Source organism: Liolophura sinensis, chromosome 1, assembly GCF_032854445.1.
Source record: "Liolophura sinensis isolate JHLJ2023 chromosome 1, CUHK_Ljap_v2, whole genome shotgun sequence".
NCBI classification, from domain to species: domain Eukaryota; kingdom Metazoa; phylum Mollusca; class Polyplacophora; order Chitonida; family Chitonidae; genus Liolophura; species Liolophura sinensis.
The window spans coordinates 56,666,006-56,682,761 of NC_088295.1; the positions used below are offsets into that span (position 1 = coordinate 56,666,006).

The 16,756-nt window shown below is 39.1% G+C and overlaps 1 protein-coding gene across 1 annotated transcript; it reads right to left on the minus strand.

Moving 5' to 3' along the window:
• Positions 1–255: 255 nt before the first annotated feature.
• LOC135472759 (uncharacterized) lies at positions 256–13,698 on the minus strand. Its single transcript, XM_064752428.1, has 3 exons — positions 12,964–13,698; positions 11,706–11,781; positions 256–1,739 (listed from the first exon to the last, which is right to left on the minus strand). Coding segments are annotated over exons 1-3 (741 nt in total). The 5' UTR covers positions 13,628–13,698; the 3' UTR covers positions 256–1,738.
• Between the last annotated feature and the right edge of the window lie 3,058 nt (positions 13,699–16,756).

The following is a 16,756-nucleotide window of genomic DNA, read 5'->3' on the forward strand; positions in this document are numbered from 1 at the left end:
GCTGAAGCGGACATGCAACAACTGCTGGACACGAAATGTTTCACGTAAAATTAAGTTTTCCTGAATGTTAACACAGTTTTATTGCTTAAAAAAAAATGCTTAAAACTGCCAGCTTTCAATTTGTTCCTCTCCCTTCTCAAAAGAGTACATGCATGTTAAAGAGATCAGTTTTGATTGGGTTAGGCTGTTAATGGTGCACATTCTGCAGAGTGTAAAATATTGTGGATTTCTAAAAAAAAAAAAAAAAAAAGACAGAGAGGAGGAGGGAGAGACAGCTTTCGTTATTATTTGGTTCATTCTCGCAACAATATTTCTCGGTTACATCCAACAATATAATTCAGTGCCAGTACAATCCAGTTATTGTCAGTCTAGTCTACAGCAAAACTTAATGAGATCAAATGAAAATTTAAACAAAGATATGATATTTAAATGACAACAAGTATCTCAAGTATATTTTATGATAATTGCACATGCTGTGGACATTTATTTAGAGGTGGTATAAAATGGCTCTGTAGTGATGTTCTTTTCTCTCAGGTCTTTATATTCTCTTTAAAGCTGAATCTAGATGGCTTTGATTGGATAAAAATTAAGTGCTAAAATATATAGCCCATCCAATCAAATGTCACACTGACTTGTACCAAAGCACAGGTGATTTTATGCCTTGATGTGGGGATATGATATCCTATATTATAAGCATACACAATCATGCATACACAGATAAATGATACAAAGCAACAAATCAATCTTTCGCAAAAAAAAAAAAACTTCAACAATATTTGCAAAAAAAATCCAAAAAACAAAGAAGATCGACAGCTGAAGAATACAGACTAGGAAGGAAGGTAGGTGGAACGTAACAAGAGAGACAACTCTATCCTCTAATACACCCACACTCTTGTACATTACACAGCATGTATACCCTTCGTAATTCCTTTTTAAAAACAACTACGGACCAATGAAACGGATGAATAATTGTTTGCCTTTATAACTATTATTCACAACCAATGAAAACAACTCTTGAAAAGGATTAGCCAATGATGGAATAGCCGTGAATAAACGGTTACTGTTACATCAGCATGGCAAACAAAACCAAAGTGAATAGTTGCAATGATAAATAAGCATTTACAATGCGATGAAAATAGAATACGTATACATGTTCATAACAAAAATGAATATCTGTACGGCTACTTATAACACGGTAATGTTCATTATATTACAACTAGACATGGACCTAAATAAAACGGAAACAGTTTCTCTTGCATTCAACACCACAAAGTTGATTTCTGCTTTCCAAAAGAAAGCAGACTGTTTTGAGATCGATTATCGGGGCTATGTCCCGTCCTGAAGGAAAAAAAAAAAAAAAAAAAAAAATGCCAGGTCAAATAAAGTCGATGGTAAAGCGCTGCTACGCATTCTCAGCCTCTCAAACATATGCACCTAACAGTTTCACAAACCAGGACTACATAAAACAACGTTATGTACTTTAAATACGAGTTAAATTAAACTTGGAGAGCCTTTGGCTCCGACAGAGTCCTGTACAAGCCCTAGGGTCTAGGGAGGGGTGTGTACATTTCCTTTTAATCAAGTACAAGTCTTTTTTTCACATCCCTATACACAGCACTTGGGGTGAGTTGCACAGCAGCACTAGGAGCAGTCTGCATAGTTTGCACCAGGCACAAGCGACAGTCCTGCAGTCTGTGCACATGTGCGCATCACAGCATTCCACACTCAGCGGGTGAAATCTGCAAAGACAAAAGAGGAACAGTGGTGTAAGTCATTGGGTTTTGAACCGCATCAAATACAAATATGAAACCAGACATGATGTCTGACCCTCTTTTCAAGGCAACTTACATGTAAATCTTAAATACTCTGGAAATAATCTAGAAAGACAAATGCTATGTACTAGACGCTTCACAAAAATACTAAATTACAATATTTTTACAACCGCATGACCACAAGCTGTATGCAGCATTTCTTCTTTGACATTTACCATATGTTAGAGAATATAAAAAGGTACTAAGCAACTTGAATATCAAACAAATCAGTTTTCAATTTACTTCAGGTGTACATTGCATGGCAATAAATGTAAATGAATTTTGACAGTTTCTATTAGCTTTACACGTACACTGCATGGGTATAAATGAATTTCTGCGTAACTATGTTAAGGCAAGATTGTAGTACGTGTAGATAAAGACAAATCCCAAATGGGATGTACAGTCAGTTTAAGGGCAACTGTGGAGAAATCTACGGAAGTGCTTGATGCATGACTCACTGGGTATAGTGTTTAAACTGTGTGATCCTTAGAAACGCTCTGCTAAGGTGTAACATGTGAGGAGAAGCTTATCATTGGCTTTATGAGGCGAGAATGAGCAATTTGGGACAGGGGGCAGTGGGCAGGGGGTGGGGTGAAGGAGAGTAATGCAACCACTTTCTCTTCGTCACAACTTCACAGGGGCACAAGAGGGCCCATCATGAAAGGGCTGTTTGAAGTTTCAAAGAGCAATTGTACCTAGTTTTTTGTGGAGAGTAAAATGCCCACATTGTCTTGCTAGCCATTGATGGTTTGGAATGAGGCCACTCAGGAGTTCTCCAGCATGAATGAAACATGGAGGTGACAGAAGACAAGGGTCCTGGGAGACTAGGAAATAAAGATAGGAAAATGCCGCTATCCTACCCCATATCTTCACCCCCCACCCACAAGTTATAGCTGACTACCCTAACCCTTCTTCTACACAAGAACCATCCCTGTCACCCCTCCCACTGCAGATAAAGCCAGTCCACTGGAACTAATGAATCCAGGGGTTGCACCCCTCCATTTGAATAATGCCAATGAAATGTACTACATCATTAGTGCACATCCATCTATTTATCACATGTCACCATTCAATATAGATTGAAATCAATGCCATCTCACAATGGCCATGGCATGTCAAATACCAGTCACATACATGTATCAAATCTCTTTTTCAAATACTTTTTACAAACGCCATATACAACATTAACAACAGCCAAACTCTGTTGCTGTATTTTTTTTTTTTTAATCAAAACTATCACATCTCCTTGTTGAAATTCAAACACATATTAAAGGATCTTCGTGGGAATAAGTGTACTTCTCTTATATGTTTTCTCTTGTCGTACAATTTACACATATTCGATTTCACTTGGGAAATAAATTTGCTTTGTCTTGCCCACTGGCAGCCTGCAAATGTGACCCAGGGGAACAACAGTTGTGAACTTCCCTGTCAGGCCATGAGCAGTGGTCAGCAAACAGCTGGAGCTTGTCTGCCCACTGGACAATGACCTTCTGTGAAAATATTGCCTGTGGTCAGTCTCGCCTGCCTGCAGACACAAAAGGTTGTACACTTTGTCCAATCAGCCCACATCGTGTACATTTATGTGTACACAATGAGCTTCACAGATGTGTAGTAGTGTTGGTGAAATTTAAATCTTTAAGCTGATGTTTATATTCACTTTGTGGTCCCAGGTTACAATATTAACCAAAACCTCAGCGCTGCAGTTACGGATGTACATAGTGTCATTATACACAATGCTTCATTTCACTTTTGTGATGTAAGGATTTACATTCAATTACATACAAACCATATTCCAACACAAATATCCACTGACTTGCTGCTACCTTTCTCTATATATATATATATATAGCATACTGCGAGTTTGTTATATTTATATATATATATATTATATATATATATATCAATATATGTACAAATTCCTCACAAATTTCACTCGTACATTTTTAGTATTAACCACATCACCAAAATCATTGCTTTTGCGCTTTCCTTCTCACTAGTGTTCATTTTATTCCTTGTAGCTTTATTTCTTGTAACAAACTCCCAGTACGCTACTTTAAAAATTCTACACGAACAATGGGGTATGTGATAAACCTGTGTGAAACTGTCTACCTAATATATGCACAAGTACAGCGGACACAAACTGTGGGCAGTTAGCATGCACTAACACCAGGTTGGTTACAAGGACTAGCTACATGTACCTCAGCCCCTAAAGCCAAGTTACAGAAAAACTTTACTCCACAGCTTCTGCCCCTTCACAACTGATCCATCTACTAGGGCCTAAAATAGCTCCAGGTCACCTGACTTCATGCAGCCACACACTGGCCTCCAAACTCCCATTCCCAGGGTTGCTATATGCTTTATGCAAATAGGGTGAAATCAGCAAAGTTATCCAGGGGTTATACAGGGAGGCTGACCATCCAGTGAAAAAGGGGGGAGGAGTGGGTAAGAAAGATAGCATGTCCCCATTGTCACATTAGAATGGACAACCCCCCCCCCCCCCCCACCCCCTTACAAAGCTGCAGATTAAAGTGAGCAGGTCCACTTCCACCCCCCCACCCCCATGCTCAATACAGACTAGTAATTATCTGTTAGATTTGTGGTTAAGCCAAGACTAAGTTTATAGGTCTTTAAAATTAAAACATCAACCCAATTCAGAACATATATATTTGAAAACACAAGCTACATGGAACTCTCTCACATTTACATACATATATATGTATATCTATGTAAATTCTGCAGTGTTTGGATATTTACATCTGCATGGAATTAATTAGGTATGAGAAAGGTGTTACAGTTAAACAAACAGCAAGGCTACATATGCAGTGCAACAAGTCATTGTGTAATACTGTAATACATTGAGGCATAGATACACACACCTACATGCTGGAAGCAAAGGTTACATGTACGTACAAAACTGACTCCAAGCTATGTGTTTATCTCCACAATTTGGCCAACCCAGGCATCTGCACCGGTAAAAACAGTGCACTGACAGATGTCACTTAAGTATATCATGAAACGGATCCACTTATCCGCCAAACAGATGGGGAGTGCTTTAGTTCGCGAGTGTGAAGCCCCCTCTATAAATGCATTGCAGGAAGAGAGGCACATGGCTAATGGAATTGTACTGATTGGAGTTTCTAATATATTATTTATGTCTTGGCATTCTAAAACAGGGCTTGCCATGGTACATAAAACCACATCACTATCATTACCTGTAACTTACACAAATACAAAACTTATATAAAAAAAAAAGCTCTCAATAAAAAAGGGCATTGGGAGTGTGAGTATGTAGCTGCACATACAGTGCATGTTGTTTCAACGATGTCAATGAAATTATACTAACGCTATATGCTGAGATGAATGGACAAATTCCAGGTTAAAGATGTCGAAATAGTATTAATTTCTGATTTCTTCTTAATTTTTGGGGCTGTTCATGTACTTTGCTGCCTGGCCAAAGTTTCGAGTGCTTTCTACAAGTGTCATTTCTGATGTCAACCCAATTAGTGGCTCCATGGGCCAGTGTAGCAGATTTGTACACCAGCTGACAAGAGACAGGATGGCAGGCATCCCCGGTGGTGCCCACCCCAAGGCACAAACGGGCAAAGCTTACTAATCCAGATAAGCATATGTTATTATTCATCCACACATACAAGTACAAAACATGCAGGCTCAGCTGGTTTACACCACAATTAAAATATTCACAATTGCACAAAAACTGATTTTCACACCTTAAGCACAGGCAATCAACATATGGGCATGTGCACACCCCAGAGCAGATAAGTTGAAAGATGGTTATCTGTGTTCACCCCAACCCCTTTCTCTTACTGCACTGCCCTTAGGGGGTGGGAGACTGTTCCACTAACACCTCAGTTGGAAGTGATCCTTCACCCCTCTCTAACATGTCACATGCCAGCATCAACAAATGACAGGGGCTACCCTAGCCCTGCACTGCTGTGCAGAGCGGGGAGGGGGAAGGGGGGAGGGGGGCTGTCCCCTGGGTCATTCCAGACCAGTGCTTCCCCTGAAGTAAATTCAGAATGCCCAGTCTTCCCTGACTAAACCTTCAGGAGAAAAGAATGCTTGAAGCCCTTTATCATTGGTATAAGGTTCAAATACATGTGTCCATTTCAGACATTAAGGTTCTGAGACCAGCTGCTGGCTCTACTGATGTATCTATCTGTTTTACACATGTTCTTAATTATCCCAGCTTCTTTACATCTGGTAGGCTAAATTAAAGGAGTCAAAAAGTTAGCCAGTAAAAAGTGACACTGTAACCACATGAAAAAAAAAGTTGACTAATGAAAATGAAAGGTGAAAACTCCATCATAGATTTATATAAAAATGTGTTTCACAAATTTGTCGGTAAACTAACATTGCTATCAGCTCACACTTAACATGGGGATTCACTGGATTAGAAAACACTACCATTAAATTAATCTCCATCCCATTGAATCTTGGAAGATTGCCCCCTGGCAAGCCATAAGCAAAGTTCTTGAGAGCGAGGTGTCAAGAAATACTGATTTCAGATGGCCTCTTAGGAACTGTCCCCTACTTAGGTCAGGGACTGTCAATCACTGCCAGGCCTGGAGTGAAGTGGGACCTTCCTTCACAACTACTACAACTCTTCTCCAAAACCCCCCACCCCCTTTTCTTTGCCCCATCTCTACCCCTAACTCAAGAGCACATCAGTAAACATTCCAAGCAAATCTAACATTTGAAGCTTAGGCTAGGACAACCAGCCCCTAAGCTAATCTAGACCGTGCCTTAGTTGGTGTGGGCTACAATTAACTTACTAACTGCACTACTTTGTCCGCAGAGCTGTGTGTGCCCCATGATCTTTGTCCTTACAAGCCTTCCGATTGCATCCAGGCATTCTAATCACCAGCCTCGATCCACAGCACCACAAAGAAACCCCTCAAATTAAGAAATAATTAAAGAGTTTCACGCAAACAGTACAGTTCGCTGTGTGCATGGAAATTCTTTGTCCTTTTGTTGTTATTGTTTGACATGCCACAGGAAAATAGCCACAAGGCCTATTTTTTTTTTTTCTGTCTCTCTCTTAACCAACACATTCAGCCACAAAACACGGCCTTACTACAACAACCTAATTCCAACTGCACTGTTCCGCACTTTATACATCTACATGTACATAAAAGCGTACATACAAACACATCTTACAGTAATTTTATAATGGTATTTATATAAATGTTTATTTCTGGAAACTTGCCTTCAAAAAGACTGCACGTCACTGCATTACAAATTACAATGTCCTCCTCTGAAAGCCTCATGTTGTTTGAACCCTAGTGTGTGCTCAAGTCCCAGTTCATGCGTTAGTACAACATTGATATATGTCCTTCTGCATTTTGTTACTTTGCCAGCTGACCCGACTCTTAGGCCAGAACAAGTGGTGACCCTGATGAATATTATTAAACTATCATTGGACGCCCGGTGTACTTTTAATGGCAAGTATCAAATCAAAGTCTGACATGATTGCCAAGTCCCCTGCATATTTACTACTGGTACATAGAGAAACCTCACACCGGCTAGTCTCCAAAACAAGCCTCCATGTAAATAGCAACTGCTACTTATTACCCAGCCTGAACAGAACAAAGCCACCTGCAGTTTTCCTACTGACAGAGAGAAGCGAAATGCACATTGGCAACTTAATGTGAGCATGTGCCTGCTACAGTAAAAATGGAAGTGATAAAATTAACATCTAAAATCTATTGCCAGTGCTATTGTGTAATATCATGGCATCCCTCCTCCTGCTATGTACATGTTACCTGTGCTGATCAATGACGCCATGGCTGTCAGTCTTTAATGTCAATCCATCAAACAACCTGACAGCAACATACACAGCCATGCAGATCTATGCACTGGCATGTACACAGACACTCAATGATCCACAAATGCTGCAGGACATCAAAAAGTTGATTTAAAGATCCCGAATTTATTTTGAATTTGTAGATCTTTGCAAGTCATAACTTCACTATTGTATTTGAACTAAATGTACTCTTTCTAAATTAAGATACAATAAAATTTCATTCGAAGACAAGATGTTATAGCCAAGGCACCAGATATATCACATGAGCTCCAAGTAGTCACAAATGTACCTGCAATGGCCCAGTTAAATAAAATCATGTGAAACCAGTGAGCAGGGATTTAGCTCAAATTCACACAAGTGAAACAGTTTAGCCTTATCGTGTTGCTACAGTAAAAAGAATACATCTTTCTTTCTATTTTTTTGCTTTCCCTTGTTGCTTGGCAGTGCTTGTTTAACTCGTTTCACTCCAGTCACCCCGTTTACAAAAGGTTGCTAACTCCCCATCTCCGCTCTTTAAAAATATTTACAAATTAGCGGCGTTGTGAGAAAGAAAAATAGCGAGATGTTCTGACGGTAAACGGTAACCTGGCAACAGATTCCCTCCGGTAGGCCGATTGTAATAACTGTAGGTATTACCCGGAATGTTAGAGGCCAAACTCAGGCTGTTGGCATAAACAAGGCCACATGGATGAAAGTTAAATAATGGAATCTGACAGCTCTCAAACAAAGCAAAATAACAAATGGTCGTGCTCCCAAACTGGGTTCTTTTGTTGAAGCTCAAGGCATTTTTTTTTTTAAACCAGGATTTGTGAGGCAGAAAGTAAAAAAGAAAAAAAAATCGTACTCTCCAAGTTAAAATCTCATAAAGATAAAATGAATATAAATGACTCAAAAATGAAGAAAAAAAATGTAAAGTAAAGGTTCAGAAAAGCAAGCCCCACATTTCTTTGTTAGACATAAGGAATTGCTTTCAAAATATTTTGATTTACAAGTTTCTTTGGACGTTTTAGGACTTCAAAAAAAAATTTAACATTTTGTCACATTTATACTTAGCATTTTTTGAGGTACATATTTAAAACAAAAACTACATTATTAATGTTGAGGAATTTCATATGATTCTAAGTTTTCAATACTTAAACCATCCTTTAATATTATTATCTCAACATTGAATTAAATGTGTGCTATTTTTTCAATTGAGACACTGGTCCAAATGCTAACTGTAAACTCTCCACTAGGGAGAGTAATATAACAGAAAACTAAATGTTAAATCTGCCCTCCGAATCTGCCATGTTTACTAAACAGTAGGAAGACAAAGGTGGCACCCTGCCAAACACCAGCCCTAAAATATAGGCAATATGCCACCAGTCTTCATTCACAGACCCTTAGCCTGTACAAACATCCATGTTCACCATCAGCTGATTTAGTTCACAGTTAAATGTAGGTCAGGCTATTACCAGACAGGAAAAGAAGGCTAACCCAAGGAATAGAAAGACAATGTATCTGTTTGAATTCAGACTCAAAAGGCATATCCTCCACAGAGACACATCAACTCTCACTCAGTTGAAAAATTAGAAACTAAACATAGCAGAAGGTGAAAAATTTAGAAGGGAGAAGAAAAACACAATACCTAGTTCAGATACAGAAGAAGACCAAAATCAGATTTATACAAATGTCAGCTGAAGGATTGCTTAGCACCACAGAGAAAATTACCACTCAAATGTAGAGCAACAATGGTCGCTTGAATTCACAAATAACTAGTTCCTTCTTTGGTTAGTTTGGATGCTTGGGATTGACTTTCTCTTTGTCCTTGTTAATCTCTAAAGCCTTGACTGTGCAGCTGTGGTCAGCACCTGCACATTTGCAGTTGTATTTTCACCATCACTGTTTGCAACTGCGAACGACTCAGCCAAAACTCAGCGACAAAGAAACAGCCAGCATTTTTCAATTTCAAATCTTTAATTCATTCTGAGATAATCTGCTAAGATTTATATCCGCCCTTCATTAACATGATTGTAAGCAGTAATCAAAAAAAAAAGATATAAAGAAGTAATCCAAAAAACAAAAACTACTAATGCTACTGCCATTCTGACAATACACAGGCATCAGTGCAAAGAGTGGTGACACTATATACATGTACAAGGACCTGGGGTGTTTGCACAGCACACGATACACATGTCACAGATGCTTTTGTCCCGAGAGTGGTAACACGTTGCTCTGAGACTCACAAACCTCTACCAATCAATCAACATGTCAATATCGGCTATAGATTTCCTTTCACACCTGTGATAAAGGATGCCATACCTTGCAATCATGATACAAAATTTTCTGTGTAAAAGAATGAAATGGAGCTAACAATGAAACGTAGCAGTGTCATAATTTGACTGCACTTATTTTTTCTAAGAAGAAATTTTTTCTTCTTCTCAGCTTCTTTAAGTTAAAGCTGTGCCTAAAATCATGTACGTAAGTGCAAAATCTTGTCTTATCAAGAATTTTTTTTTCTTAACTTGTTGTGTGTGTGTCATTAAATCATAATAAATTAGCTCCAAAAATAGCTTCCAGCTTTTTTAGACGAAATGTTAAGAAACTGTATCATTCACATATGAACAAGAACAAAAAGGACATAAAAGAAAAAAAAATAGATTTGAGGCACAAACAGATTTTTTTTAGTGCACTCAAGGACCTTGACAAACTTCAAGTTACACACTGAAAAGAGCTGTACACATCAAACACATATATCTAGACTGAGTGCCATAGCAGAGCGTCATAGTGCGCAGCATTACAGCACAGTGAATACGTGTGTAAAACAAGGTGTTTACCAGATGTGTGTTTTTGTGTCTCTGCAGGGCTCGCGACATTTTGCCAGATAGACTAAGGTTCTACTTAGGCTGACATGCTTTCAATTCTGCAATCAGAACGGAGCCCCAATGTTTCCACGGAGGATGAACAGGTCAGAGTTGACAGTTTCCCAATGTGGTTTTCCCTAGGTGGATATCCCCACAGGCTCCTGAACACAATGTGGCCCACACCACAGCCAGAGGTTACAATACAACCGCAATTACCAACACAACCACCACATGTGCTATTCGATTGAAATCTACAATTCTTGGCAGCAGGCCAAGAATCTTCGACAGTAGGAAGCTTGCGCAGTCAAACCACCTTGCCGGTTACAACTTCTTTCCAACTTGCACATCACATCCAAATGTCAAAATCTTCACATTTGGCCACTGCAGTTAAGAAACACTAATTTTTTTTTTTGTTCTTTTTTTTTTGAGGGGGGGGGGACAAGGCATAAAAACGTATTTCATATTTTTATTTACTTTTTCAACACAAATCTTACAGAACCTGTTACCTGACAAATCGAAACAAATGAAGACAGGTCAACCAACAAGTCTAATTATAGGCTTGTTAAGGGGAACTAACTCTGTGCACACAACAGTATACAAATAAAGGGGGCAAAAAAAAGCAGCACAAAATGGTGCAAAAGATATTTGCAAGCTGTTGAAACCGCTTTCCCTCATCTAACATAAGCCTTTAATGGTGCTGCGTGTTTGAGTAAGATGGGGGAGTGGGGGGGAGTTCCATTTTTCCCTACTAACGCTCCATTCAGGTTCACCAGATGGTATCAAAAAGATAAAATTCGAGCAGCCTGGTAGAAATATACCATCTTCCCACACACGTGTAAATTTTCGACTTTAGCATTCCTTCCAGTAAGTATTACAGTATGGAGAGCAAATTTTCCTACTACCAGTGGCCATTTACCCAAAATTCCTGTGAGTGCCGAGCATATGGCAGCTTGTAGTTTTCATTCATACCATGACAGGTACATGTACAGATAGAGAATGCCGTGAGCCATCTGGCTATCAAAGTAAAACAATGAAACAATACTACACAAGTAACAACTTAGCAACAGTATCAAAGAACTAATTGACACTGATCAAATACCATTGTTTTGCATAAGTCCACCAGCTGAGGTGATCATTCCTATTGTGTCATTACACAGTGGAGGGGGGAGGGGGTGGGGGGGGTAATGACTAGGAAGGACAGGGTTTGAGCTTTTATTGCATACTTACCACAATCGACGCAAACTCTTTGAAATTCTGCTTGATGGGGAGTGACTTGCTTTTCGCTTTCGTACCCTCAAATAATCTACATTCCAATAGAAAAAGTTATTGATTAGGTATGTTCATATTTCATTGATATTTTTTTTTTACTGCACAAATGCCAATGAGGAAAAATACAACAACCCAATGAGAAAAAGTATGTTCACTCTCCAGTAATACTCATTACGCCCCAATCTAGGAAAAAAAATGATTACTTATAAATAAAATAACGAAGAAAAAATGTATGGATTAGCAACACAATAGTAATTATATATACATGTCTGCGACCATCTGTTACACTTTCATGCTTTTACGTAATAAATGACGCGGCCAAACACAAAAACAATGTTTGGTTCTTGTATTGATTACTGGAAAGTGTTCACATGGGGTAGTATTTAATGCCCGTAATCGATAATTTAGAAGAAAATAGGCCGTATTAAAACCACCTCGGTGGGAAATGAAAGTTACTCGATCGCGCCTGACCTAATGGACATGTCTGAACATGTTCGTCTCGATCGCTGACAAGGCGGAATTTTCAAACAAAGGTCGGACGAAAACCTGGCTCAGCAAGCCCTACTATCAAGGCGGCGAGTCTTGTCCGCCAGTCCCTGCACGACCGTACATGAGCGACGCCCTGGCGGCCTTTGACCAAACATTAACCCCCGGATTTCTGCCTCCGTCAAATTATAAACCATCTTTAAGTCCACATCACCGTCATCTTCAGGGCGGGGGCTAAATACCCCCCGAGTCAAAAACATATATTTTTAGTCCAGAGCTTTGTTGACGACAAATATTGTTTCAATGCCGGACTCACACTGTGAATTTATCACATCTAGAATGCCGCTTAGCATCATCTCTGCAAATAAACTAATCTTCACTGTTTTGTTTCGAGCAGCAGACAAATGGCCGATCCTTTCAACGAATACATACACATTTTACGGTGAAAGTACTATTCGTTGTGTAATGTAGACTAGATTAATTACGGCTTATACATGGACGAATTTTCACACGATGCCTTAGGGTTTTTATATTCTGTTTTCTTTACTAAAATATTTACCTCACCATGCATTAGACAGAAAGGCCCCCAACATTGCAGCACTTGAAACTCGAAGTAATTAAAACATTTACTACAATTTAGTACAAGTACCCATTCTACAACAGCCATAGATCGCTATTAATCGTTCCTTATAATTCATGTAGGCCCTAAGCTTAATTATTTTCAACTCACCGAACATAGAGGACTGTACTTTAGGCTTTGAGAGTTCTACTCCACAAGTACTGTTGCTACCGCTACTCGTAGATCCAGTTGAGCACACAGATTCCGATTTTTTCAAATCGTCCGAAACTCCCAAATTTGTGAGTTTTTTGACACACGGTGTGGTTATATCCTTCTGAATAGGGTCAGTATTTGACGTCTGTGTATCGTTCAATGTAGCCGGGGAGAGTGATGAGTCACTCAGGCAGCTCTGTGTAGAGTCCAAATGTCCTCGCAGCCTCGCGGACGAAAACGACAACACGGAAGATGCATCCTCCGGCTCCGTTTCGGAAAATAAATTCTTTCGTAATCTAGCACTAGGATGGCCACCAGATCTGGCTTTACTCCTCGACACGTAAGAAGACTGTGTGTAGTATGCCGGTACGTCCTCGGTTGAAACCTCGGTCCATTCGTATGGGCCATTGCACAAGGGCTTGTCCATCTCGAAATCAAATCCCCACTCTATTTTCTTCACTCCCAGTTCCTCGTCCATTTCCCGTTTCAGTTGGTCCCGTAAACTGCTTTCTGTGCCCCGGTCCGGACGACCGAACAGGCACCGACATACGTTAGACTTTTTCATCGTCGGTGATGTTTGTAGTGTGGTAGAAATCAGTTGTACGCTCTCGTTAAATGACATTCTACGCTCCTATGTATATATACACCCTCTCCGTTCAAAGCTCAGCACGCTGTCTCGGCTCTCACAGTCACAGCTTGTGTTCTAATCCTGTATGCTTTGGACGACCTACTTTCAACCGCCCAATCTCGCGCCACTTCGCCTGATTGACAGCCAAAAATGACACCACGTGACACTATCCTGCACGCCCATTCGTTAACGGCGTCGGATCGAGGAGAAAAGGCGTGTGACGTCACATTTACACTCACACGTTTCAGTAGGCCACACTTGCAACATTACTTGGTTAACTGGGAACAATGTCACGAGCTTGGAGTTTTTCATTGTTCTACAGGTGGTTTTCTGTATATTTATGACGTCGTTAAACGAATCGAATTCGCAACAAATAAACAATGTGCTATAAATGGACTTAGCACGACCTTTGGTGTACACAGTTATTTGCTGTATTTTACTCAAATATAGGTCATATCTCTATCTACAAATGAGCAAGCTAATTCTGTGTGTCATATTTTCACGTTTTAGTGAAGTAAACATTTTCTTTTTCAGATGTAGAATTCATCACAGCCGTTATTTGTTTCGCTGCGTTCCATGTCAAGGAACATTGTATTGTTACCCTACCCATGCTGAGAAAACCCACAGGTGCTCCAGGTGCGTTGATCATAAACGGTCTTTTAATTTCGAAAACAAAAGATAAGACATGGTGATCATTGTCTTCACAATGTTGTCTACACCTCTTCGATTAATTCGACTTTAATTGACGAGTTACAGCCTGTCTAACAATTTCAGTCTCCCCGTGAGGACATGTAGAAACAGGCCCGGGCGAACGACCATCGGTACCCCATTCCCGCCTGTTTTTGTGGCAAAAGCTGCGGGGGGCGCATTCTTGTGTAATAACCAAACACAACCCCACTCTGTTATCACATACTAATCAAGACTAAAAATCCACCACTATAATGTCATTCAGTTACAAGTGAATGACAGAACAACAGGAACGGACAGTATAATAAAAAGAGCTTTGAACCTCGGCCTGCAGTAGGCTAAGTTCATGACAAACTGGCGAATATGAAACTTTCTCCTGATTGAAAATACCACGTGATAAACAAACAAAACATTTGTGAACGAATGGCCTATAATCAATACTGTTTCAGATTTTATTTCCCAAATTTTGAACCTGGTAGGTTTTTGACTAATACTCATTCTAAAACAATACATATCCAGAATAATATAGTTGTATTTGAAAATGTGAAATTAATTTAATTGATTTTAAGACTTTCCAATAACGTACTGGTGATAAACAGTTCACAAGATAAAATCAAGCTGAGTGCAGCATAAAACACCAATTAAATAAATTTAATCAATCTGGAAGTGCATTAAGCCTATATCAAAGACATATAATTTGAAACGATATAATACATTCTGCATAATGATATCCCCTATTTAATATTGAGGATTTTGATTTGAAGAGCAACACTTATATAGGTGTAAATTTGCATACATTTTGTTTATTATGTTTTGGATGAGAATACAAATAGTCAGTTGTGTTACAATCACTAATGTTATCAAAAGAGAAAAAAAAGATAAGAAAAAAAGAGAAATGAAAAATGGAAATAGTATATATTACATGTTTTGAGACTGACAGACTTACATCAGGTATCCTGAATCACACATGCCATGCAACATTGCTGGCCCTGAAATGTAACATTGCGCATATTATACTGTAAAAACCCTGCATGTATGTTGTGTTGTATATAGTTCACTCAGAGGAAATGCTTCTAGTTGCAGGGGGCTTTCAGTCCAATTCATTGGTTGAAGTTCGTGAGGACACATGTACTGAGCCTCTATGGTTTATAATTCATACAAATGCATGTGGATTATAATATGGGTAAACAATATGCGCGGTCATCTGAAGACGCGATATGTCAGCGGTATCAAACCGAATGTCAATTAAGCCAGGCGATAATTACGTCTGACACACACATCAATAGAACCTTTATACATGTACAGAACATGCACATGTATATTTGATTGCAACGTGTCTGACAGTTTTCGTAGGCTCTCTTATGTATGACCTGATACAGAGTGGAGCAAAAGTCTAGACCCATAGGCAATTTAGTATAGAATTTGTTTTCATTTATTCTTAACATAATTTTGATCATTTAAGTATCATGTATAATTTTACTTGACACCACGTTTGCAGGGAAATGGTTTGGACGTCGAAGGCTGGTTGAATGGCCACCCAGATCTCCGCATTTGGGTCCTTTGGATTTTTTCTTATGGGAGCACAGCTTAAATCAGTGGTTTATGCTAACAAATCAAGATAACATCACACAAGAAACTGAAACCATAAGAGGGAATAACTCAATGTGCAAACTAATGGTTAATTTTTTTGAAAAATCCAACAAGCGAACAAATTCATATGCCTGACAAATAAATATTGTACTCATTTGAGACAAATATTTAAGGTAAGCTATCTGACTTCACATAACTTATATTTGAAGGGGGTATATGTACATTTCTCGTAAACCTCCTCTCACCGCTGGTAAAGCGCTATGGAAAGAAGGGAGATAACTGTGTATACATCAGTAGAAGTGTAGTGTTTACACTATGAGAAACGCAGATAGAGCTAGTTGCCCCAACTAGAGAAAGTCTACAATATATAGATATAAATTTGCTTTATAAAATCGCAAAAATCTGATGAGAGCATTTCCCCCAATCACGCGTTAATGTCTGTGTTAATTATAGCATGTATTCTTGCTGTCTGCTGTATTTCTAGCTCCACTGTCATATTGTGTAATGCACTGTTCAGGTCATGCAGTTAGACTTGCGAAGGCTTCGGTCTATTCGTCCGTCAATTTGTCAGTTTGAATTTTGGTCATGATATGTGCATTTATGATTAAGAAGTTACACAGTAATCATGTATGCCTCAATGCATGATATAACTGTATGTATATGCTGTAGCACAGATTTGATATTTGTCACACAAAAACCCTTTGTCAGCAACCTGCGGATAGTCCTGGGTTTCCACCCGGCTCTGTCCGGTTTCCGCATAAGTAAAATATTGCGTAAACACCAATCAAATAAATAAATCAAAAACTTTTTGGACTAAGAGGGAAAGAGATACACAAATGTCAACAA

Excerpts from the sequence above, each read along its gene's own strand:
- LOC135472759 (XM_064752428.1), bottom strand. The coding sequence starts at position 13,627 with ATGTCATTTAACGAGAGCGTACAACTGATTTCTACCACACTACAAACA. Across the intron at positions 11,782-12,963 it reads AGTACAGTCCTCTATGTTCG|ATTATTTGAGGGTACGAAAG; the intron begins GTGAGTTGAAAA and ends ATTGGAATGTAG.